This window comes from Musca domestica, unplaced genomic scaffold (assembly GCF_030504385.1).
Source record: "Musca domestica strain aabys unplaced genomic scaffold, Musca_domestica.polishedcontigs.V.1.1 4, whole genome shotgun sequence".
Lineage (NCBI taxonomy): Eukaryota > Metazoa > Arthropoda > Insecta > Diptera > Muscidae > Musca > Musca domestica.
This window is the reverse complement of record NW_026712328.1, coordinates 6,273,078-6,298,823: the sequence shown is the minus strand read 5'-3', so window position 1 is coordinate 6,298,823 and position 25,746 is coordinate 6,273,078. Positions and strand designations below refer to the sequence as shown.

The following is a 25,746-nucleotide window of genomic DNA, read 5'->3' as shown; positions in this document are numbered from 1 at the left end:
ACTTCATTGTTCGTGATTATAAAAGGTAAAAGGGTTGTTCAAGTGCAAATTCCCTTATTTCTGTTTACAATGAATCCCTCTATTGATACTTCTAATTTGATTTCGTGTATTTACAATGCTCTAGAAAACAGCACAGTCAATAAAAATTCTACATACGACTTAAAGAAAAGAATTGCACCGTGGATTAATGGAAAAGCTATTAAAGCTTCGTAGGAAGAAGCCAACCTATAAAACAATCAAGGAATATATAATCATGAAATTGGCGTAAGATCGTATATGGAACATGATGCTTCATTAATATTGAATATGTCCTTTGAATCGACTTTTTGTTAATTCTACAAAGGCAAAATTAATACGGTTTAGACCATATGTTCGTTTTAGAGGAAGTTTCAGTATTCATGCTGATGGAAATGAAGTTCAAAAAGTTTGTATGTTTGCATGTACAAAATAACCTTTCGTGGAATCTTCATATTGATCCAAACTCGCACCTGCAATAGGTATTTTGTATAAATTCAGGAAGAAATTTGACCGTGAAACCAAGTTTTTTTTATTCTAGGCTCTTATTCAAAGTCATATCAACTATTTGGCAATCATTTATGGATATGGAGCCACTGTACATTTGAAATCGATACAACGAATGCAAAATAAAGCAATAAATTCAGTTGCAAATTTGCCATTGATGTACTCTATGCTAATTTGTATAAATATAAATTTCCAACGGTTTTACCAGTTCATGGTATTCATAAAATTCAATCATTATTATATGTCTGCAAATGTGTAAATGACATTGGACATCATACAATATTTCATATAATACTCGCAATAATGTCCTACTACAAGTAGTAGTCTGCCGTAGTGAAAAAACTAAGCAACGTATCCAACATTTTGGTAGTAAATTATATAATGATTTACCCCATGAATTGAGAAATATTAGAAGATATTCACTTTATAATTCAGAAATTAAAAAATGTCTGTTACGAAATGTTGAAGAACTCCTAAATTTTAAAGATAAATTTTAAAACTATTTTATTTGTACATTTTAAAAAATTGATATGTATGTTATTCATATATTAGTTGTTTAAATTGTGTCGACTTGCCTCTAAAATGCCTTAATGGCGCAGAGGCCTTTGTATACGAAAAGAATAAATGAATAAATTTTATTGAAAAGAAAAAAACTCTAGCGGGATAAAATTCCCAACTATATTTTGATTAGCAATTTGAGTAATTCATTCCGTTTAAAGACGTTTCATAAAATCAATTCTAGTTTTCCTTAGTATTAGATAGCCAAATACAAAATTGAGTCATTTAAGTAAGCACAATAAGGAGTCGAATTCCTGATAATACATCGAATACGAATGTCCTCCAATGACTGGGTGTTTTTGAGTGATTTTGTTGGGTCTATAGGGCATTGCATTTCATATACTTTTACAATTCAAGAATGATCTAGTTCATTGAAGAAGTATAAGCTGGTTTGGTTAAAATAGTACATTCTAGTCCATACAGATTTTTTACTGCCGTATAAATGAAAAATGAACACAAAAAATAATAATAATTTATATACATATACGTACATATTTCATTTATCTATAAATATAAAATTTATATCAGTAAGTATCATCCTGCTATTACAAGATTTTTTGATGACATCATTCTAGCTTGCGCATATTTCAAAAATCTGTCTATTGCTGTAGGTATAATTTTCTTTTAAATAATAACAAGAATAAAAGCTGTAAGTTCGGCCGGGCCGAACTTACCAGTTATATCTTTTACTATAGACCGAGTGTATTTAATTTATATTGACTACAGTTGTCTTTAAATCTTTCCTAAAATGCTGTCATCTGTTTTGATGCAGTTGGTAACGAAAAAATTTAGACATGTTTTAGGATAGATTTCAGATTGACATTAGAAACATTTGGATCAGAAATTGTGTGTCTGCGGTAAGTGAGAAAGATTATCTCAATTTGGTTTAATGTTAGATCTTCAAAGATAATATAACTTGGATTTTAAAATCATTTATGGTAGCATCCGTAAATGAAATGAAGTTATGAGATAAACTTTCATCGTTATTTTGTGTTGTCGTTACACAGATAAGTTGCGAGTTCACATGAGAAATTCTTAGAAGAACGTCAGCAACGACAGTACATCCTTCTGGTTTTTGAGTTACTTCATATCTTCTAAAAATGCTTTCCATCTTATCAATTTACAATTAAAGTTCTTATTATTTAGAGCAAATGTCAGTGCAAATATTTTCATTTTCGCTGAGTCATACAAGTAGTTTCTGAGGGACTTCAATACTATTGCTAGTAAGTCCTTTCTACACTCTTCTTCCAAGTGCTGTATTCTGTCGGATTTCCTGAAAAATCTCTTAAACATTTTACTACTTTCGTGATCTTGTGTAAATCAACGAGATATTCTCTTGGTCTCCACGATAACCTCAACAACATTTCAACATTTTCTTGACAGCTTCCCTAGACTATTCTACGTAAAGTCTAATAACACTTTTCATATCGTTCTTATTTTCCTTTTGCGAAGGACCAGGAAGGGGTGACAGGATGGAGGGCCCATATTCGAAGCAGTAGCCATTATAAACATATTTTTTAACCTCTTTTTTATTTGTTTCCTTTATAGTGTAAAAAGTATTATTTTATTTTTGTTTATCAAGCCGATAATACACTTTATTCACTTTCAATTCTTATAATGATTTATTATCCAGTTGTTTGATTTCTGCTTATTTCCAAATGTTATTCATGTTGTTGTTGTTGACTAGCACTGGTGCATTGTCAGTAACAGAGTATTTCTCAATTCGTGTTCCGTAATAGGTAGAATAATACTAAATGGATGATCCTTATAGTAGAATGTTATTCATTGCGACGAACTAATCGTACATTTTAAAGAAGTTGCAAAGTATTTACGCTCCTTTTTGAACCATGTTTCAGTTTTTGGAATGTGTTTTCAGTAGTCCCGAACCGTGGTTTTGGTTCCGTTCGCTTCGGTTCAGCGTTATGTGTAAAAACAAACATACATTATCCAGTTCCTCACACAAAACTGATTTTCAAAAATCATCGCTGTAGCTACCCTCCAAGCAATTTTCAACATATTTATAATTTAATTATATAATATTAACTCGATGTTATAGGTATCGTATCGTTTCTTTTAAGTTGAAATACGGGTTTTTTGTTCAAAATTCGGTTCATTGAGTTTACGCTTATAAATTTTACGAAAAATATAATCGGGTTACGGAAGAAAATTTAGGGTTTCGCAGATGTTTTATAATGGGTTTCGATAGTTCTTTTTCCCGTTCCTTCCCGTTTGTAAAGTATCCTCTATATAGCAATATCTCCCGATATCCGTTATTTTGATGGTTGTAGCCACACTTTTCTGTATTTGTAGTTCAGTAGGTTTGGCGAAATCTGTTGTCCGACGCGAACACAGACAATTTTACTATTGGCCCTTTTTGAGGAGTTCAGGTTGCATAGGGGAATATTTTGATATTAATGTTGTAATTTCACCATTTATTGATAATAACTATGCCGGAGTTAACTGGATCAGATGCTGGGTTCTCCTTTAGTTGTGTTCATGTTGATGACATTTTTATAGCGCTATATAAAATTAAATCTAAATTTGTTGGAGCAGATGCTATACCGCCCGATTTTTGAAGTTCATTTTTTCATACATTTCTGATTATGTTTTGGACGTGTTTAATTATATTCTTATGACCTCTGCGTACCCCCTTTTGTGGAAGACAGCTCGTGTGGTCCCAATACCAGAAAGTAGTGTTGTAATCAACCCTGACGATCTTAGACCAATATATATTCTTCCAGTTGTTTCTAAAGTTTGTGAACACATTATGAAGGTCCAAGCTTTATCACACGTAAGGAGATATATTTATAGCGAGCAGTTTTCTTCCTATTAAAATCACAGTGCAACAGGATTGTTACTCTATATGACTGATGAGATTAGGGGTAATTTAAATTTGAACAGGAATACAGAAGTGGCGTCTTTAGATCTTATTAAGGCATTTATGCTGATTAGAAAGCTTAAGAATGATTTTAATTTTTCTGATACTGATTGTAAGCTTATAATTTCTTATTAGTGGTAGATCGCAATTTGTTTTTTATGTTTGTTATTTATCTTCAAGAATGCTTTCTCTTACTTGTGGTGTGCCACAAGGTTCGGTATGGGTCCGTTGCTGTTTGTCCTCTATGTGAATAGTCTTGCTGAGAGTTTTAGTAGGTTAAGTTGTACACCGGTTTTGTTTGCGGATGATGTTTATCTTATTTTGAAGGATGATACTTCCTCTCCAGATGCCGTTGAGTGCAGAATAAATAATTTTCTTGCTAGGTTTAATCAGTGGTCTTTAGATAATTCACTGACAATATACACTTTTAAAACAAAAGCAATGATGTTTGGAAGTCGGGTGTATGATCTTAACATTACTTTGGATCGGAATCCAGTAGTGTTTGTTATCAAGCATAGGATGTTAGGTACTTTGGTTGAATCATTTAATCATTTGAATTTCATGTTGACACTGTTCAACGTAAAGTCTTTGGAATTATTCGCAAGCTCTACTTAACTAATATGTATGTTCCTCAGTGGGTTAGAAGACGATTGGCTACTGCACTTCTTATGCCTCATGTGACTTATGGCTTAGAGATATTTTCTGGTACGATTGATCGTGTTTCCTGTAGGTTGCAACGTATAGTTAACTCTATTGTACGATTCGTCTATGGTGTGAAAAGGCGTGAGCACATTTCGGGTTATGTTGTGAGTTTACTGGGCGTTGATTTTGAACAATATATTTGTAGTAGGATTTTAGGTGCATTTTATAAGATTGTTCAAAATGGTGCAACTGTTTTGCGAAATAATATGTTTGGCTTTAATATGTCATCTAGGACAACTCAGATTTTTTATGCCTAGGATATTTAGCACTATTTTTGAGAAGTCCTTTGTGATACGTGTTGCTAGAATATGGAATCATTTGCCCGTTGAACTTTGAATTTTTTCACAGTCCAAAAATGCGTGTCGCTGAAAACTGTTGAATCATTTGAGATTAGTTCGTTGAATGGAGACGTGGTTGTAATATTTTATTTTAAATATTTTATTATATTTTTATTTTAAATTATCTTTTTATTATCTTTATCTGATGACGGTGGCATTAATTTTTTGTATTGTTACTAATGGTATATAGATGAATATTGCCCTTGTTTTTTGTATTTTTTGAAGTTTGAGTTTACTCAGGAATATTTATATTGTTAAGCCCTGAAGGGTTTTGGTAGTATGGAATGGAAATTGAATAAATAAATAAAAAATAAAAGCAAAAAATACGGTGATTGTATAAACTAACGAACGGAATTCTGAGATTTATGGAATGCCTACAACAGTTTGTGTTGAATCCAAATAAGTCGTTGACGAAGAAGATGAAAGCATAGAGTGCGATAGGTGTGAGGGAGAATTTCATGTTGTTTGTGCGAAGATGCGATGAGTTTTATGTCAAAGCAATTTGATGATATTCTGAGAGGAGTAACAGAAAATAATAAAAAAAAAACTTGAAAGTGTGCAGAAAGAGAACAGGGCTCTAAAGATTGAAGTTACCGAATTAAAGAAATCTGTTAAATTCTTAAACGATCAAAGAGTAAGAATTGATTGTGTCGTTATGGGAGTTGAAGCAAATAAATTAACTGCCACCGAAAATATTTTGAAACGGAATGATAACCGAAATAGAAGCAAGTCAATTGTTGTTAAATTTGATTCAAAGAAATCGAATGATATGCTGATGTCTATTAACCCAAAGTTGAAAGATGTTGAGGCGAATAAGACGGTATTTGTAAATAATTTTTTAAGTAAGGAAACTATGAGCTTACTTAATTATGCAAAGAATTTGAAGAAAATTGGATTTAGAGGTGTATATGGGACTGGTGGAAGAGTTTATGCCAAACGAAGTGAATTATCTAGCCAAGACTGATAAATGATATGGATGATGTGGAAAATTTATTGGAGAAAGCCCCAAGTTATGTACAGCAACGGCGTAAATAAAGGCATGAGGTGGAGGATGATGGATTTATGAATCATGTTCATATGTTAGTTTTTCGGAAAATATTATTAAAAATCGAATCCTTTTTAATGATGTTGAATAATTATTTTACAAATATAGATTTATTAAATGAACAATTAAACAATTCCTTAAAAAATTAAATATTATCTCTGTAAATGCCAGGAGCATTTCATCTATTTCCAAATTAAACAGCTTTAAAATTTTTTGTTTTACCTGCGATTATCTGTATACAAGAAACTCGGTTAAATAACGATTTAAGCCAGATATATAAAATTATAGGATACGATGTTGTTCATTGCTGCAGGTCGGAAGGCTATGGTGGTACATCATTACTTATAAAGAATAACTTGTTTTTCAAGGTGAAAAAATGTGTTAGTCAACAAAGTGTTAAAATTATTGTTGCAAAGCTTGTGGATGTCAAGACATTAAACATAGTGACATTCTACCGATCGCAGAGATGTAGAACATCGTGTTTTTTGAGAATGTTGGAAAATGTATTTAAGCAGTTTGGTTCGAATCCTTGTATTTTTTTTTTTGTTTGGTGATTGAAACATTGATGTTTTACAAACTGTAGTAACTAATGATTTGCTTAATTTGCTTTCGTCATTTGATTTCAGAAACTGTGATACGTTGGTTACCAGAAAGCTTAGTAATACTTCTATTGGTCACGTTTATACCAATATAATATCAAGTAACTTCATTGTTCGTGATTATAAAAAGGTAAAAGGGTTGTTCAAGTGCAAATTCCCTTATTTCTGTTTACAATGAATCCCTCTATTGATACTTCTAATTTGATTTCGTGTATTTACAATGCTCTAGAAAACAGCACAGTCAATAAAAATTCTACATACGACTTAAAGAAAAGAATTGCACCGTGGATTAATGGAAAAGCTATTAAAGCTTCGTAGGAAGAAGCCAACCTATAAAACAATCAAGGAATATATAATCATGAAATTGGCGTAAGATCGTATATGGAACATGATGCTTCATTAATATTTGAATATGTCCTTTGAATCGACTTTTTGTTAATTCTACAAAGGCAAAATTAATACGGTTTAGACCATATGTTCGTTTTAGAGGAAGTTTCAGTATTCATGCTGATGGAAATGAAGTTCAAAAAGTTTGTATGTTTGCATGTACAAAATAACCTTTCGTGGAATCTTCATATTGATCCAAACTCGCACCTGCAATAGGTATTTTGTATAAATTCAGGAAGAAATTTGACCGTGAAACCAAGTTTTTTTTATTCTAGGCTCTTATTCAAAGTCATATCAACTATTTGGCAATCATTTATGGATATGGAGCCACTGTACATTTGAAATCGATACAACGAATGCAAAATAAAGCAATAAATTCAGTTGCAAATTTGCCATTGATGTACTCTATGCTAAATTTGTATAAATATAAATTTCCAACGGTTTTACCAGTTCATGGTATTCATAAAATTCAATCATTATTATATGTCTGCAAATGTGTAAATGACATTGGACATCATACAATATTTCATATAATACTCGCAATAATGTCCTACTACAAGTAGTAGTCTGCCGTAGTGAAAAAACTAAGCAACGTATCCAACATTTTGGTAGTAAATTATATAATGATTTACCCCATGAATTGAGAAATATTAGAAGATATTCACTTTATAATTCAGAAATTAAAAAATGTCTGTTACGAAATGTTGAAGAACTCCTAAATTTTAAAGATAAATTTTAAAACTATTTTATTTGTACATTTTAAAAAATTGATATGTATGTTATTCATATATTAGTTGTTTAAATTGTGTCGACTTGCCTCTAAAATGCCTTAATGGCGCAGAGGCCTTTGTATACGAAAAGAATAAATGAATAAATTTTATTGAAAAGAAAAAAACTCTAGCGGGATAAAATTCCCAACTATATTTTGATTAGCAATTTGAGTAATTCATTCCGTTTAAAGACGTTTCATAAAATCAATTCTAGTTTTCCTTAGTATTAGATAGCCAAATACAAAATTGAGTCATTTAAGTAAGCACAATAAGGAGTCGAATTCCTGATAATACATCGAATACGAATGTCCTCCAATGACTGGGTGTTTTTGAGTGATTTTGTTGGGTCTATAGGGCATTGCATTTCATATACTTTTACAATTCAAGAATGATCTAGTTCATTGAAGAAGTATAAGCTGGTTTGGTTAAAATAGTACATTCTAGTCCATACAGATTTTTTACTGCCGTATAAATGAAAAATGAACACAAAAATAATAATAATTTATATACATATACGTACATATTTCATTTATCTATAAATATAAAATTTATATCAGTAAGTATCATCCTGCTATTACAAGATTTTTTGATGACATCATTCTAGCTTGCGCATATTTCAAAAATCTGTCTATTGCTGTAGGTATAATTTTCTTTTAAATAATAACAAGAATAAAAGCTGTAAGTTCGGCCGGGCCGAACTTACCAGTTATATCTTTTACTATAGACCGAGTGTATTTAATTTTATATTGACTACAGTTGTCTTTAAATCTTTCCTAAAATGCTGTCATCTGTTTTGATGCAGTTGGTAACGAAAAAATTTAGACATGTTTTAGGATAGATTTCAGATTGACATTAGAAACATTTGGATCAGAAATTGTGTGTCTGCGGTAAGTGGGAAAGATTATCTCAATTTGGTTTAATGTTAGATCTTCAAAGATAATATAACTTGGATTTTAAAATCATTTATGGTAGCATCCGTAAATGAAATGAAGTTATGAGATAAACTTTCATCGTTATTTTGTGTTGTCGTTACACAGATAAGTTGCGAGTTCACATGAGAAATTCTTAGAAGAACGTCAGCAACGACAGTATATCCTTCTGGTTTTTGAGTTACTTCATATCTTCTAAAAATGCTTTCCATCTTATCAATTTACAATTAAAGTTCTTATTATTTAGAGCAAATGTCAGTGCAAATATTTTCATTTTCGCTGAGTCATACAAGTAGTTTCTGAGGGACTTCAATACTATTGCTAGTAAGTCCTTTCTACACTCTTCTTCCAAGTGCTGTATTCTGTCGGATTTCCTGAAAAATCTCTTAAACATTTTACTACTTTCGTGATCTTGTGTAAATCAACGAGATATTCTCTTGGTCTCCACGATAACCTCAACAACATTTCAACATTTTCTTGACAGCTTCCCTAGACTATTCTACGTAAAGTCTAATAACACTTTTCATATCGTTCTTATTTTCCTTTTGCGAAGGACCAGGAAGGGGTGACAGGATGGAGGGCCCATATTCGAAGCAGTAGCCATTATAAACATATTTTTTAACCTCTTTTTTATTTGTTTCCTTTATAGTGTAAAAAGTATTATTTTTATTTTTGTTTATCAAGCCGATAATACACTTTATTCACTTTCAATTCTTATAATGATTTATTATCCAGTTGTTTGATTTCTGCTTATTTCCAAATGTTATTCATGTTGTTGTTGTTGACTAGCACTGGTGCATTGTCAGTAACAGAGTATTTCTCAATTCGTGTTCCGTAATAGGTAGAATAATACTAAATGGATGATCCTTATAGTAGAATGTTATTCATTGCGACGAACTAATCGTACATTTTAAAGAAGTTGCAAAGTATTTACGCTCCTTTTTGAACCATGTTTCAGTTTTTGGAATGTGTTTTCAGTAGTCCCGAACCGTGGTTTTGGTTCCGTTCGCTTCGGTTCAGCGTTATGTGTAAAAACAAACATACATTATCCAGTTCCTCACACAAAACTGATTTTCAAAAATCATCGCTGTAGCTACCCTCCAAGCAATTTTCAACATATTTATAATTTAATTATATAATATTAACTCGATGTTATAGGTATCGTATCGTTTCTTTTAAGTTGAAATACGGGTTTTTTGTTCAAAATTCGGTTCATTGAGTTTACGCTTATAAATTTTACGAAAAATATAATCGGGTTACGGAAGAAAATTTAGGGTTTCGCAGATGTTTTATAATGGGTTTCGATAGTTCTTTTTCCCGTTCCTTCCCGTTTGTAAAGTATCCTCTATATAGCAATATCTCCCGATATCCGTTATTTTGATGGTTGTAGCCACACTTTTCTGTATTTGTAGTTCAGTAGGTTTGGCGAAATCTGTTGTCCGACGCGAACACAGACAATTTTACTATTGGCCCTTTTTGAGGAGTTCAGGTTGCATAGGGGAATATTTTGATATTAATGTTGTAATTTCACCATTTATTGATAATAACTATGCCGGAGTTAACTGGATCAGATGCTGGGTTCTCCTTTAGTTGTGTTCATGTTGATGACATTTTTATAGCGCTATATAAAATTAAATCTAAATTTGTTGGAGCAGATGCTATACCGCCCGATTTTTGAAGTTCATTTTTTCATACATTTCTGATTATGTTTTGGACGTGTTTAATTATATTCTTATGACCTCTGCGTACCCCCTTTTGTGGAAGACAGCTCGTGTGGTCCCAATACCAGAAAGTAGTGTTGTAATCAACCCTGACGATCTTAGACCAATATATATTCTTCCAGTTGTTTCTAAAGTTTGTGAACACATTATGAAGGTCCAAGCTTTATCACACGTAAGGAGATATATTTATAGCGAGCAGTTTTCTTCCTATTAAAATCACAGTGCAACAGGATTGTTACTCTATATGACTGATGAGATTAGGGGTAATTTAAATTTGAACAGGAATACAGAAGTGGCGTCTTTAGATCTTATTAAGGCATTTATGCTGATTAGAAAGCTTAAGAATGATTTTAATTTTTCTGATACTGATTGTAAGCTTATAATTTCTTATTAGTGGTAGATCGCAATTTGTTTTTTATGTTTGTTATTTATCTTCAAGAATGCTTTCTCTTACTTGTGGTGTGCCACAAGGTTCGGTGTGGGTCCGTTGCTGTTTGTCCTCTATGTGAATAGTCTTGCTGAGAGTTTTAGTAGGTTAAGTTGTACACCGGTTTTGTTTGCGGATGATGTTTATCTTATTTTGAAGGATGATACTTCCTCTCCAGATGCCGTTGAGTGCAGAATAAATAATTTTCTTGCTAGGTTTAATCAGTGGTCTTTAGATAATTCACTGACAATATACACTTTTAAAACAAAAGCAATGATGTTTGGAAGTCGGGTGTATGATCTTAACATTACTTTGGATCGGAATCCAGTAGTGTTTGTTATCAAGCATAGGATGTTAGGTACTTTGGTTGAATCATTTAATCATTTGAATTTCATGTTGACACTGTTCAACGTAAAGTCTTTGGAATTATTCGCAAGCTCTACTTAACTAATATGTATGTTCCTCAGTGGGTTAGAAGACGATTGGCTACTGCACTTCTTATGCCTCATGTGACTTATGGCTTAGAGATATTTTCTGGTACGATTGATCGTGTTTCCTGTAGGTTGCAACGTATAGTTAACTCTATTGTACGATTCGTCTATGGTGTGAAAAGGCGTGAGCACATTTCGGGTTATGTTGTGAGTTTACTGGGCGTTGATTTTGAACAATATATTTGTAGTAGGATTTTAGGTGCATTTTATAAGATTGTTCAAAATGGTGCAACTGTTTTGCGAAATAATATGTTTGGCTTTAATATGTCATCTAGGACAACTCAGATTTTTTATGCCTAGGATATTTAGCACTATTTTTGAGAAGTCCTTTGTGATACGTGTTGCTAGAATATGGAATCATTTGCCCGTTGAACTTTGAATTTTTTCACAGTCCAAAAATGCGTGTCGCTGAAAACTGTTGAATCATTTGAGATTAGTTCGTTGAATGGAGACGTGGTTGTAATATTTTATTTTAAATATTTTATTATATTTTTATTTTAAATTATCTTTTTATTATCTTTATCTGATGACGGTGGCATTAATTTTTTGTATTGTTACTAATGGTATATAGATGAATATTGCCCTTGTTTTTTGTATTTTTTGAAGTTTGAGTTTACTCAGGAATATTTATATTGTTAAGCACTGAAGGGTTTTGGTAGTATGGAATGGAAATTGAATAAATAAATAAAAAATAAAAGCAAAAAATACGGTGATTGTATAAACTAACAAACGGAATTCTGAGATTTATGGAATGCCTACAACAAGTAGACGCAGTTTAAAAAAAGAAACAGTTTGTGTTGAATCCAAATAAGTCGTTGACGAAGAAGATGAAAGCATAGAGTGCGATAGGTGTGAGGGAGAATTTCATGTTGTTTGTGCGAAGATGCGATGAGTTTTATGTCAAAGCAATTTGATGATATTCTGAGAGGAGTAACAGAAAATAATAAAAAAAAACTTGAAAGTGTGCAGAAAGAGAACAGGGCTCTAAAGATTGAAGTTACCGAATTAAAGAAATCTGTTAAATTCTTAAACGATCAAAGAGTAAGAATTGATTGTGTCGTTATGGGAGTTGAAGCAAATAAATTAACTGCCACCGAAAATATTTTGAAACGGAATGATAACCGAAATAGAAGCAAGTCAATTGTTGTTAAATTTGATTCAAAGAAATCGAATGATATGCTGATGTCTATTAACCCAAAGTTGAAAGATGTTGAGGCGAATAAGACGGTATTTGTAAATAATTTTTTAAGTAAGGAAACTATGAGCTTACTTAATTATGCAAAGAATTTGAAGAAAATTGGATTTAGAGGTGTATATGGGACTGGTGGAAGAGTTTATGCCAAACGAAGTGAATTATCTAGCCAAGACTGATAAATGATATGGATGATGTGGAAAATTGATTGGAGAAAGCCCCAAGTTATGTACAGCAACGGCGTAAATAAAGGCATGAGGTGGAGGATGATGGATTTATGAATCATGTTCATATGTTAGTTTTTCGGAAAATATTATTAAAAATCGAATCCTTTTTAATGATGTTGAATAATTATTTTACAAATATAGATTTATTAAATGAACAATTAAACAATTCCTTAAAAAATTAAATATTATCTCTGTAAATGCCAGGAGCATTTCATCTATTTCCAAATTAAACAGCTTTAAAATTTTTTGTTTTACCTGCGATTATCTGTATACAAGAAACTCGGTTAAATAACGATTTAAGCCAGATATATAAAATTATAGGATACGATGTTGTTCATTGCTGCAGGTCGGAAGGCTATGGTGGTACATCATTACTTATAAAGAATAACTTGTTTTTCAAGGTGAAAAAATGTGTTAGTCAACAAAGTGTTAAAATTATTGTTGCAAAGCTTGTGGATGTCAAGACATTAAACATAGTGACATTCTACCGATCGCAGAGATGTAGAACATCGTGTTTTTTGAGAATGTTGGAAAATGTATTTAAGCAGTTTGGTTTGAATCCTTGTATTTTTTTTTTGTTTGGTGATTGAAACATTGATGTTTTACAAACAGACTAGAAAGCTTAGTAATACTTCTATTGGTCACGTTTATACCAATTTGGAAAAGCTCGTCAAGTTAGCTCTGTGAAACATTATTTATCGGACCATAAACTAATATCATGCGTAATTGATTTAACTATTGGGTAGTCTGATATAATATCAAGTAACTTCATTGTTCGTGATTATAAAAAGGTAAAAGGGTTGTTCAAGTGCAAATTCCCTTATTTCTGTTTACAATGAATCCCTCTATTGATACTTCTAATTTGATTTCGTGTATTTACAATGCTCTAGAAAACAGCACAGTCAATAAAAATCCTACATACGACTTAAAGAAAAGAATTGCACCGTGGATTAATGGAAAAGCTATTAAAGCTTCGTAGGAAGAAGCCAACCTATAAAACAATCAAGGAATATATAATCATGAAATTGGCGTAAGATCGTATATGGAACATGATGCTTCATTAATATTTGAATATGTCCTTTGAATCGACTTTTTGTTAATTCTACAAAGACAAAATTAATACGGTTTAGACCATATGTTCGTTTTAGAGGAAGTTTCAGTATTCATGCTGATGGAAATGAAGTTCAAGAAGTTTGTATGTTTGCATGTACAAAATAACCTTTCGTGGAATCTTCATATTGATCCAAACTCGCACCTGCAATAGGTATTTTGTATAAATTCAGGAAGAAATTTGACCGTGAAACCAAGTTTTTTTTATTCTAGGATCTTATTCAAAGTCATATCAACTATTTGGCAATCATTTATGGATATGGAGCCACTGTACATTTGAAATCGATACAACGAATGCAAAATAAAGCAATAAATTCAGTTGCAAATTTGCCATTGATGTACTCTATGCTAAATTTGTATAAATATAAATTTCCAACGGCTTTACCAGTTCATGGTATTCATAAAATTCAATCATTATTATATGTCTGCAAATGTGTAAATGACATTGGACATCATACAATATTTCATATAATACTCGCAATAATGTCCTACTACAAGTAGTAGTCTGCCGTAGTGAAAAAACTAAGCAACGTATCCAACATTTTGGTAGTAAATTATATAATGATTTACCCCATGAATTGAGAAATATTAGAAGATATTCACTTTATAATTCAGAAATTAAAAAATGTCTGTTACGAAATGTTGAAGAACTCCTAAATTTTAAAGATAAATTTTAAAACTATTTTATTTGTACATTTTAAAAAATTGATATGTATGTTATTCATATATTAGTTGTTTAAATTGTGTCGACTTGCCTCTAAAATGCCTTAATGGCGCAGAGGCCTTTGTATACGAAAAGAATAAATGAATAAATTTTATTGAAAAGAAAAAAACTCTAGCGGGATAAAATTCCCAACTATATTTTGATTAGCAATTTGAGTAATTCATTCCGTTTAAACACGTTTCATAAAATCAATTCTAGTTTTCCTTAGTATTAGATAGCCAAATACAAAATTGAGTCATTTAAGTAAGCACAATAAGGAGTCGAATTCCTGATAATACATCGAATACGAATGTCCTCCAATGACTGGGTGTTTTTGAGTGATTTTGTTGGGTCTATAGGGCATTGCATTTCATATACTTTTACAATTCAAGAATGATCTAGTTCATTGAAGAAGTATAAGCTGGTTTGGTTAAAATAGTACATTCTAGTCCATACAGATTTTTTACTGCCGTATAAATGAAAAATGAACACAAAAAATAATAATTTATATACATATACGTACATATTTCATTTATCTATAAATATAAAATTTATATCAGTAAGTATCATCCTGCTATTACAAGATTTTTTGATGACATCATTCTAGCTTGCGCATATTTCAAAAATCTGTCTATTGCTGTAGGTATAATTTTCTTTTAAATAATAACAAGAATAAAAGCTGTAAGTTCGGCCGGGCCGAACTTACCAGTTATATCTTTTACTATAGACCGAGTGTATTTAATTTTATATTGACTACAGTTGTCTTTAAATCTTTCCTAAAATGCTGTCATCTGTTTTGATGCAGTTGGTAACGAAAAAATTTAGACATATTTTAGGATAGATTTCAGATTGACATTAGAAACATTTGGATCAGAAATTGTGTGTCTGCGGCAAGTGGGAAAGATTATCTCAATTTGGTTTAATGTTAGATCTTCAAAGATAATATAACTTGGATTTTAAAATCATTTATGGTAGCATCCGTAAATGAAATGAAGTTATGAGATAAACTTTCATCGTTATTTTGTGTTGTCGTTACACAGATAAGTTGCGAGTTCACATGAGAAATTCTTAGAAGAACGTCAGCAACGACAGTATATCCTTCTGGTTTTTGAGTTACTTCATATCTTCTAAAAATGCTTTCCATCTTATCAATTTACAATTAAAGTTCTTATTATTTAGAGCAAATGTCAGTGCAAATATTTTCATTTTCGCTGAGTCATACAAGTAGTTTCTGAGGGACTTCAATACTATTGCTAGTAAGTCCTTTCTACACTCTTCTTCCAAGTGCTGTATTCTGTCGGATTTCCTGAAAAATCTCTTAAACATTTTACTACTTTCGTGATCTTGTGTAAATCAACGAGATATTCTCTTGGTCTCCACGATAACCTCAACAACATTTCAACATTTTCTTGACAGCTTCCCTAGACTATTCTACGTAAAGTCTAATAACACTTTTCATATCGTTCTTATTTTCCTTTTGCGAAGGACCAGGAAGGGGTGACAGGATGGAGGGCCCATATTCGAAGCAGTAGCCATTATAAACATATTTTTTAACCTCTTTTTTATTTGTTTCCTTTATAGTGTAAAAAGTATTATTTTTATTTTTGTTTATCAAGCCGATAATACACTTTATTCACTTTCAATTCTTATAATGATTTATTATCCAGTTGTTTGATTTCTGCTTATTTCCAAATGTTATTCATGTTGTTGTTGTTGACTAGCACGGGTGCATTGTCAGTAACAGAGTATTTCTCAATTCGTGTTCCGTAATAGGTAGAATAATACTAAATGGATGATCCTTATAGTAGAATGTTATTCATTGCGACGAACTAATCGTACATTTTAAAGAAGTTGCAAAGTATTTACGCTCCTTTTTGAACCATGTTTCAGTTTTTGGAATGTGTTTTCAGTAGTCCCGAACCGTGGTTTTGGTTCCGTTCGCTTCGGTTCAGCGTTATGTGTAAAAACAAACATACATTATCCAGTTCCTCACACAAAACTGATTTTCAAAAATCATCGCTGTAGCTACCCTCCAAGCAATTTTCAACATATTTATAATTTAATTATATAATATTAACTCGATGTTATAGGTATCGTATCGTTTCTTTTAAGTTGAAATACGGGTTTTTTGTTCAAAATTCGGTTCATTAAGTTTACGCTTATAAATTTTACGAAAAATATAATCGGGTTACGGAAGAAAATTTAGGGTTTCGCAGATGTTTTATAATGGGTTTCGATAGTTCTTTTTCCTGTTCCTTCCCGTTTGTAAAGTATCCTCTATATAGCAATATCTCCCGATATCCGTTATTTTGATGGTTGTAGCCACACTTTTCTGTATTTGTAGTTCAGTAGGTTTTAGCTCCGGTGGGGGAACATTGCATATATAGGTCCAGTTGAGTGCAGATAAATAATTTTCTTGCTAGGTTTAATCAGTGGTCTTTAGATAATTCACTGACAATATACACTTTTAAAACAAAAGCAATGATGTTTGGAAGTCGGGTGTATGATCTTAACATTACTTTGGATCGGAATCCAGTAGTGTTTGTTATCAAGCATAGGATGTTAGGTACTTTGGTTGAATCATTTAACAATTTGAATTTCATGTTGACACTGTTCAACGTAAAGTCTTTGGAATTATTCGCAAGCTCTACTTAAGTAATATGTATGTTCCTCAGTGGGTTAGAAGACGATTGGCTACTGCACTTCTTATGCCTCATGTGACTTATGGCTTAGATATATTTTCTGGTACGATTGATCGTGTTTCCTGTAGGTTGCAACGTATAGTTAACTCTATTGTACGATTCGTCTATGGTGTGAAAAGGCGTGAGCACATTTCGGGTTATGTTGTGAGTTTACTGGGCGTTGATTTTGAACTATATATTTGTAGTAGGATTTTAGGTGCATTTTATAAGATTGTTCAAAATGGTGCAACCGTTTTGCGAAATAATATGTTTAGCTTTAATATGTCATCTAGGACCACTCAGATTTTTTATGCCTAGGATATTTAGCACTATTTTTGAGAAGTCCTTTGTGATACGTGTTGCTAGAATATGGAATCATTTGCCCGTTGAACTTTGAATTTTTTCACAGTCCAAAAATGCGTGTCGCTGAAAACTGTTGAATCATTTGAGATTAGTTCGTTGAATGGAGACGTGGTTGTAATATTTTATTTTAAATATTTTATTATATTTTTATTTTAAATTATCTTTTTATTATCTTTATCTGATGACGGTGGCATTAATTTTTTGTATTGTTACTAATGGCAAATATCTCGGAAACTGACGTCCAAAGTTGAAAGATGTTGAGGCGAATAAGACGGTATTTGTAAATGATTTTTTAAGTAAGGAAACTATGAGCTTACTTAATTATGCAAAGAATTTGAAGAAAATCGGATGTAGAGGTGTATATGGGACTGGTGGAACAGTTTATGCCAAACGAAGTGAATTATCTAGCCAAGACTGATAAATGATATGGATGATGTGGAAAATTTATTGGAGAAAGCCCCAAGTTATGTACAGCAACGGCGTAAATAAAGGCATTAGGTGGAGGATGATGGATTTATTAATCATGTTCATATGTTAGTTTTTCGGAAAATATTATTAAAAATCGAATCCTTTTTAATGATGTTGAATAATTATTTTACAAATATAGATTTATTAAATGAACAATTAAACAATTCCTAAAAAATTAAATATTATCTCTGTAAATGCCAGGAGCATTTCATCTATTTCCAAATTAAACAGCTTTAAAATTTTTTGTTTTACCTGCGATTATCTGTACACAAGAAACTCGGTTAAATAACGATTTAAGCCAGATATATAAAATTATAGGATACGATGTTGTTCATTGCTGCAGGTCGGAAGGCTATGGTGGTACATCATTACTTATAAAGAATAACTTGTTTTTCAAGGTGAAAAAATGTGTTAGTCAACAAAGTGTTAAAATTATTGTTGCAAAGCTTGTGGATGTCAAGACATTAAACATAGTGACATTCTACCGGTCGCAGAGATGTAGAACATCGTGTTTTTTAAGAATGTTGGAAAATGTATTTAAGCAGTTTGGTTCGAATCCTTGTTTTTTTTTTTTTTTTTGTTTGGTGATTGAAACATTGATGTTTTACAAACTGCAGTAACTAATGATTTGCTTAATTTGCTTTCGTCATTTGATTTCAGAAACTGTGATACGTTGGTTACAAGAAAGCTTAGTAATACTTCTATTGGTCACGTTTATACCAATTTGGAAAAGCTCGTCAAGTTAGCTCTGTGAAACATTATTTATCGGACCATAAACTAATATCATGCGTAATTGATATAACTATTGGGCAGTCTGATATAATATCAAGTAACTTCATTGTTCGTGATTATAAAAAGGTAAAAGGGTTGTTCAAGTGCAAATTCCCTTATTGCTGTTTACAATGAATCCCTCTATTGATACTTCTAATTTGATTTCGTGTATTTACAATGCTCTAGAAAACAGCTCAGTCAATAAAAATTCTACATACGTCTTAAAGAAAAGAATTGCACCGTGGATTAATGGAAAAGCTATTAAAGCTTCGTAGGAAGAAGCCAACCTATAAAACAATCAAGGAACATATAATCATGAAATTGGCGTAAGATCGTATATGGAACATGATTCTTCATTAATATTTGAATATGTCCTTTGAATCGACTTTTTGTTAATTCTACAAAGGCAAAATTAATACGGTTTAGACCATATTAGGAAGTTTCAGTATTCATGCTGATGGAAATTAAGTTCAAGAAGTTTGTATGTTTGCATGTACAAAATAACCTTTCGTGGAATCTTCATATTGATCCAAACTCGCACCTGCAATAGGTATTTTGTATAAATTCAGGAAGAAATTTGACCGTGAAACCAAGTTTTTTTTTATTCTAGGCTCTTATTCAAAGTCATATCAACTATTTGGCAATCATTTATGGATATGGAGCCACTGTACATTTGAAATCGATACAACGAATGCAAAATAAAGCAATAAATTCAGTTGCAAATTTGCCATTGATGTACTCTATGCTAAATTTGTATAAATATAAATTTCCAACGGCTTTACCAGTTCATGGTATTCATAAAATTCAATCATTATTATATGTCTGCAAATGTGTAAATGACATTGGACATCATACAATATTTCATATAATACTCGCAATAATGTCCTACTACAAGTAGTAGTCTGCCGTAGTGAAAAAACTAAGCAACGTATCCAACATTTTGGTAGTAAATTATATAATGATTTACCCCATGAATTGAGAAATATTAGAAGATATTCACTTTATAATTCAGAAATTAAAAAATGTCTGTTACGAAATGTTGAAGAACTCCTAAATTTTAAAGATAAATTTTAAAACTATTTTATTTGTACATTTTAAAAAATTGATATGTATGTTATTCATATATTAGTTGTTTAAATTGTGTCGACTTGCCTCTAAAATGCCTTAATGGCGCAGAGGCCTTTGTATACGAAAAGAATAAATGAATAAATTTTATTGAAAAGAAAAAAACTCTAGCGGGATAAAATTCCCAACTATATTTTGATTAGCCATTTGAGTAATTCATTCCGTTTAAAGACGTTCCATAAAATCAATTCTAGTTTTCCTTAGTATTAGATAGCCAAATACAAAAATTGAGTCATTTAAGTAAGCACAATAAGGAGTCGAATTCCTGATAACACATCGAATACGAATGTCCTCCAATGACTGGGTGTTTTTGAGTGATTTTGTTGGGTCTATAGGGCATTGCATTTTATATACTTTTACAATTGAAGAATGATCTAGTTCATTGAAGAAGTATAAGCTGGTTTGGTTAAAATAGTTCATTCTAGTCCACACAGATTTTTTACTGCCGTATAAATGAAAAATGATCACAAAAAATAATAATAATTTATAATGTACATATTTCATTTATCTATAAATATAAAATTTATATCAGTAAGTATCATCCTGCTATTATTTTGCTTCTGATGACATCATTCTAGCTTGCGCATATTTCAAAAATCTGTCTATTGCTGTAGGTATAATTTTCTTTTAAATAATAACAAGAATAAAAGCTGTAAGTTCGGCCGGGCCGAACTTACCAGTTATATCCTTTACTATAGACCGAGTGTATTTAATTTTATATTGACTACAGTTGTCTTTAAATCTTTCCTAAAATGCTGTCATCTGTTTTGATGCAGTTGGTAACGAAAAAAATTAGACATATTTTAGGATAGATTTCAGATTGACATTAGAAACATTTGGATCAGAAATTGTGTGTCTGCGGTAAGTGGGAAAGATTATCTCAATTTGGTTTAATGTTAGATCTTCAAAGATAATATAACTTGGATTTTAAAATCATTTATAGTAGCATCCGTAAATGAAATGAAGTTATGAGATAAACTTTCATCGTTATTTTGTGTTGTCGTTACACAGATAAGTTGCGAGTTCACATGAGAAATTCTTAGAAGAACGTCAGCAACGACAGTATATCCTTCTGGTTTTTGAGTTACTTCATATCTTCTAAAAATGCTTTCCATCTTATCAATTTACAATTAAAGTTCTTATTATTTAGAGCAAATGTCAGTGCAAATATTTTCATTTTCGCTGAGTCATACAAGTAGTTTCTAAGGGACTTCAATACTATTGCTAGTAAGTCCTTTCTACACTCTTCTTCCAAGTGCTGTATTCTGTCGGATTTCCTGAAAAATCTCTTAAACATTTTACTACTTTCGTGATCTTGTGTAAATCAACGAGATATTCTCTTGGTCTCCACGATAACCTCAACAACATTTCAACATTTTCTTGACAGCTTCCCTAGACTATTCTACGTAAAGTCTAATAACACTTTTCATATCGTTCTTATTTTCCTTTTGCGAAGGACCAGGAAGGGGTGACAGGATGGAGGGCCCATATTCGAAGCAGTAGCCATTATAAACATATTTTTTAACCTCTTTTTTATTTGTTTCCTTTATAGTGTAAAAAGTAATATTTTTATTTTTGTTTATCAAGCCGATAATACACTTTATTCACTTTCAATTCTTATAATGATTTATTATCCAGTTGTTTGATTTCTGCTTATTTCCAAATGTTATTCATGTTGTTGTTGTTGACTAGCACGGGTGCATTGTCAGTAACAGAGTATTTCTCAATTCGTGTTCCGTAATAGGTAGAATAATACTAAATGGATGATCCTTATAGTAGAATGTTATTCATTGCGACGAACTAATCGTACATTTTAAAGAAGTTGCAAAGTATTTACGCTCCTTTTTGAACCATGTTTCAGTTTTTGGAATGTGTTTTCAGTAGTCCCGAACCGTGGTTTTGGTTCCGTTCGCTTCGGTTCAGCGTTATGTGTAAAAACAAACATACATTATCCAGTTCCTCACACAAAACTGATTTTCAAAAATCATCGCTGTAGCTACCCTCCAAGCAATTTTCAACATATTTATAATTTAATTATATAATATTAACTCGATGTTATAGATATCGTATCGTTTCTTTTAAGTTGAAATACGGGTTTTTTGTTCAAAATTCGGTTCATTAAGTTTACGCTTATAAATTTTACGAAAAATATAATCGGGTTACGGAAGAAAATTTAGGGTTTCGCAGATGTTTTATAATGGGTTTCGATAGTCCTTTTAATTTTAAAGCAATAATCAATTGACTAGACTTTAAGTACACAGACAAATGACCACATTATTTGAACGAACAAGAAATGTCAACGCTTGACCAAAGCGGATGTTCTTTTTTTCGCAAAACCAGCTGACCTTCCCTTTAGCCAGCCTCTATAGCAATATCTCCCGATATCCGTTATTTTGGTGGTTGTAGCCACAATTTATTGTATTTGTAGTTCAGTAGGTTTTAGCTCCGGTGGGGGAACATTGCATATATAGGTCCAGGTTTTCGTATAACCCCAATATGACGGTGTCTGATGGTTTCGGTAGTTTGATGGTTTTAGTCACATTTTTTCACCGATTTCTCTAAAAATTGGTAATTATGGTTCGTAATGGGTTTTACATCCAGTGGCAGAGCTTTAAATAGGTGGATCTACAATTTCCTAGTGCACATATAACGGTACCTTCGGATGTTCGGTATATTGACGATTTTAGTCACATTCTGTCTAATCAACTTAATTGTTTTTTTGTAAGCTTTAACTGCATTATCTAACCGACCTCTCTGGTATTTGTAGTTTGAAGTGGAATACGTTTGAATCGAGATGCTTTTATATAAAAATGGTTTCTTTAGCTAATAGTGGAGGGTATTTAAAGTTCGGTCCGGTAGAAATTATGTTTTTTACTTGTTGATTATATTAATTTTTTCTGTTATCCTAATTTAGTCATGAGCATTATTGTCTACAAAATATTAATTTTAATAAATCTATGGTAACAGTCGACTAATAATGTTACAAGCTAAAAAGCAGCAATTTCGGCTGGACCGAACTTTGAATACCCTCCACCATTTTGAACGAATTTGGAAATTTTCAAAAAATATAATCTTTTAAAAATTCTGTTAAACTCCTTTGTGATACGTGTTGCTAGAATATGGAATCATTTGTCTGTTGAACTTTGATTTTTTTTCACAGTCCAACAATGCGTTTCGCTAAAGACTATTGAATCGCTTGAGATTAGTTCGTTGAATGGAGACGTGGTTGTAATATTACTGTTCTTATTTTAAATTATCTTTTTTTTAACTTTATCTGATGACGGTGGCAATTATTTATTTTTTTTTTTTTGTATTGTTGCTTATGGTATATAGATGAATATTGCCCTTGTTTTTTGTATTTTTTTAAGGTATGCCTGGGGAGCCAAGTTTAAGTTTACTCAGGAATATTTATATTGTTAATACTATTTATTGGCCATGAAGGCTTTAGTTTTTTCCATCTATGTCTGCACAAGCTGCACGTAACCAGCAGTCACAACTTTTACACAACGCACTGCCCTGTGTCTTAGTAAAGTGTTGATTACAAGCCTTGAATTTAAGTGGCATATTAAAAAAAGCAGCAAAAACTTGAAAACAACAAAAAGAAACAGGCAAATGCAACTACAATGCAAAAACAGCAACACTGCAAAAGTTACGCAACACAGCAGTATCAATATCAGCAACAAAAGTTTCGAGTCTAGATTGAGTCCTTAAAAATTGCAATGTACGTTTTAACATGAAAAATAAGAATTCAGATAGCGGAGCTTTTAGTAATTTGTCGTCTACTCTTACAGGGTTGCCAACTTTTAAATTAAATTCAAATGTTAAATATTTTAAAACTCCCTTAATTTCTAATTTATATAAGGGCTTGTCTCAATATAAGACCCTTTGAGTCTCGCCAATATTGATCTCCACTAAAATAGCTCCATCTCCCTAGCACATTTTAAGAAAGTCGGTTCAGCCGTCTATAAGGAAAATATAAAATCTGCAATGTTGAAAATAGAAATATTTGAAATTAATTCTTGAAAATATTTAATAACGTTTATATGTCTTGATTTTTTTGTAGAATGCCATCAGTTGAAAATCCTGAAGAAGTTGCTGGTCCGCCAGTCCCTAAAACAGAGCTGGAAGAGTTGCAAATTAAAGCAAATAGTGTGGCAGATGAGGTAAGTTACATATAACACATATATGGAATTTTTTATAGTTAATCATTTATTAATTTTTTATACTCTACTATAGTATGAAAGATATATTAATTTTGTTAGCCCGTAAATACGAAATATACATCTTAGACCCTACAACATATAGCCCCCCATATAATGGTACCTACCAACATTCAATATTTAGATAATTTTACCGACATTATTCACCGGAATTTTTTAAAATTTGGCATTTGATGTTCATAATGGATACCAAATCCTATGACAGACAATTGTATGTGCAGGTCAACGTCTTCGTATAGCCCCCATATAACGGTACCTCCCAATATTCGGTATTTTTGATGATTTTAGCATCATTTTAGCACACCGGAGTAGTTTCAAATTACGCATTTAGAGTTCGTAATGGGAACTACAGTCTGTGACAAAAAATTGTCTTTGAAGGTTCAAGTCTTCGTATAGGCTCCATATATCAGTAACTCCCTAAATTCGGTATTTTGACGATTTTAGGTACAATACTCACCGAAATTATTTGAGATGTCCTATTTGAAGTTCGTAAAGGATGCTACAGCCTGTGATAGAGAATTGTCTATACAGATCCAGGTCTTTGTATAGCTCCTATATAACGGGACCTTACTATATACGGTATTTTTATAAGTTTAGCTACATTATTCACCGTTTATTTCACGTTTCGAATATGAATATGGTAATGGCTTATGACAGATAATGCTTATGTAGTTCCACGTCGTATAGATCCCAATATAACGGCTATCTTCGATATTTTTAAGATTTTAACCGAACTATTAACGGATTTAATTTTTTGAAAATTTCTAAATTCGTTATAAATGGTGGAGGGTATTCAAAGTTCGGCCCGGCCGAACTTACTGCTTTTTAACTTGTTTAAATTTGTAAATTCCAAAAGAAAGCACAGAAATGTCCTAGCAGTATGAAACTTGGTGGTAGTGAATCTTACGATAACTAAGCGATTGATAATTTATTTGCCGACTTTTTTCAATCATCTTACATCTCGAATGCTTTCCACGGTTCTAATTGCTACAATATTGAGAAAGTAAATCATACTCTTTGTATTATCCTAAGAGAAGATGAAGTTTTTTCTAGATTAAAAACGTTACACTCCTCATTCTCTCCACGGCAAGCACCATTCCAAAACTCTTCCAACTTTTGATATCACGAAGGATATCACATAATTTAAACAGTATAATTTCGAATTTTTTAAAACGGTTTCATTGAAGGTAGATGTATGATTACCAATATATTAGAATTTTTTTGTCAAGTTCACAGTGGTTTTGTGCACGAGTAACAGACTGACGTTATTTATACTGATATTAGCAAAGTTTTTGGTACGGTAGTTTATAAGTTACTGTTGCATGAACTAAATTTAATGGGTATCCCAACATCCCTGTTAAACTGAATATCCTCCTACTTTGAAAATCATATCCAAGAAGTTATTTTTAATCAATCCTCTTCAAAGAATACTACTGTTTCATGTACCCCAGAAATGTCACTTAGATTCATTATTATTAGTTCTTTACCTGAAAGATCTTCCGAATGTAGTTAGATTTTT

The 25,746-nt window shown here is 31.7% G+C and overlaps 1 protein-coding gene across 1 annotated transcript in view; it reads left to right on the top strand.

The window, feature by feature from the left end:
* Positions 1–25,746, top strand: part of LOC101898901 (synaptosomal-associated protein 25) — a 750,023-nt gene that overhangs the window by 40,854 nt on the left and 683,423 nt on the right. The window contains exon 2 of the mRNA XM_059126630.1: positions 24,071–24,170. Within this exon, the coding sequence (XP_058982613.1) occupies positions 24,072–24,170 (99 nt within the window). The 5' untranslated portion in view covers position 24,071. The remainder of the gene's footprint in view (positions 1–24,070; positions 24,171–25,746) is intronic.